The 1463-nt window shown below is 62.3% G+C and overlaps 1 protein-coding gene across 1 annotated transcript in view; it reads right to left on the bottom strand.

Moving 5' to 3' along the window:
- Positions 1-1463, bottom strand: part of MYT1L (myelin transcription factor 1 like) — a 136211-nt gene that overhangs the window by 72132 nt on the left and 62616 nt on the right. Inside the window, exon 10 of the mRNA XM_024756918.1 lies at positions 868-1087. Coding sequence (XP_024612686.1) covers positions 868-1087 — 220 coding nt within the window. The remainder of the gene's footprint in view (positions 1-867; positions 1088-1463) is intronic.

Here is a 1463-nt window from a genome sequence, read left to right as displayed (position 1 = left end):
GGGGGACGCGGCACCCGCCGACCCGCTGATTCCCGAACGAAAAAGTCTGGCTTCCCCCCCTTTTTTCCTTTTTTCACATGGTGTATATTTGGACGGGCAGAGCTGGGGACCAGCGGGAAGAGCGCGTATGGCTCTCAAGCGGGAGGCAGGGGGCCCGCTGAGTGACCATTACGGGCGCGCTCCCGGTCAGGGAGCGGCCACCAAGATGCGGGGAGCGACTGGCCGCACCAGCCTGATCACCGCCGGAGGGAGGTTCTGACCGCTCATCTGCTCGCCGGGGTGACGGGGACCCTGTAGACCCCTCATCCCGCTAGAGACCGGATGATCCGTCCGGCTGCGAGGGGCCACAGTAGCCATTTGGGGCCCACTGTCCAGTGCAGGTGACCCAGCTGAACAGATAGGACCTCTGCGGGCCTGCGGGCACCTGCGCTTCGGGGAGTGGCATTCCAGTCAGGGTGCAGCCGAGACCCCGACAGAAACCCCTTCCCTCTGTGATTCTAATAAAGAGCCACCCGGGGGGAGGGCCAGTGACGGGGAGAGAACCGCACACACGTGTGGGCTCACATAGGCCAAGGCAAGTGCTCAGGCGTTCAGGGCTTCGGGGACGGGCAGACGCCGGTGCGCGCCCGCAGCCCCGCCCTTCGTGCGGAACGACCGTCCTCCACACGCCCCAGCTTCGCTTCCCGGGTCCTTCTGAACAGCCAGCCTCCCCAACAGTCCAACAGGCCCTCAAGAGCAAGTGTGTTGCTAGAGCTGTTCAGTCTCCTTTGACACAAGGACGGGAAGATGATCGCTGGATGACTGATTAGGATGGGCGCCGGTCGCTAAAGGCACGGGATGCCCTTTGCTTAGGGGTCAGCAGCTCACCTGACCCTAAAGAGGGAGGAATTGCTCTGAGGGGAGAGCTGCAGGGAGCCAGGAGACCCTTCTGCAGCACCGGGACCCCTCCGGCAGGCCACCCTTCCGTGCGGCACAGGCGTCTCAGCACCTCCCTCCTGCCCGCTCAGGTATGGTCTGGAAGTGACCACAACCTCACAGACACCATGGGTGGTCATCACAGCACCACCAAGAACTGCCCCAAAGCACCCTATTCCGATACAAGTGATAGAAGAGCTAAGCTTTCACTATTGGTACCTTTTGACCTTGGACGGAAGACTGAGCTTTCCTGACATCAAGGACGTGGCTTGGCAATGCTCTGGGCGCACGGCGGCCTCAGGGAAGCTGTCGCCTTGTCGCTGCCCCTCGCACGGACCCCGAGGTCACTTCCCCACCCTCAAACCCGCCCAACGCGGAGAGTAACTCGTCAGGGAGTTACTTCTGTTCCGCTAATCAGAGTCAGCTGAGCCGTGAGGCCCAGTCCTCACACTGTCCGTGTGTCTGTCCTTCCCTCCTCTCTCCTCCATGCAAGGATCACGTCAAAGCAGCTGCCAGAGCAGTGGGGGGGCGGGGGTCTCACGTCTGAG

This window comes from Neophocaena asiaeorientalis, unplaced genomic scaffold, assembly GCF_003031525.2.
Source record: "Neophocaena asiaeorientalis asiaeorientalis breed wild unplaced genomic scaffold, Neophocaena_asiaeorientalis_V1.1 scaffold703, whole genome shotgun sequence".
Taxonomy (NCBI): Eukaryota; Metazoa; Chordata; class Mammalia; order Artiodactyla; family Phocoenidae; genus Neophocaena; species Neophocaena asiaeorientalis.
This window is presented reverse-complemented; position numbering and strand designations above follow the sequence as displayed.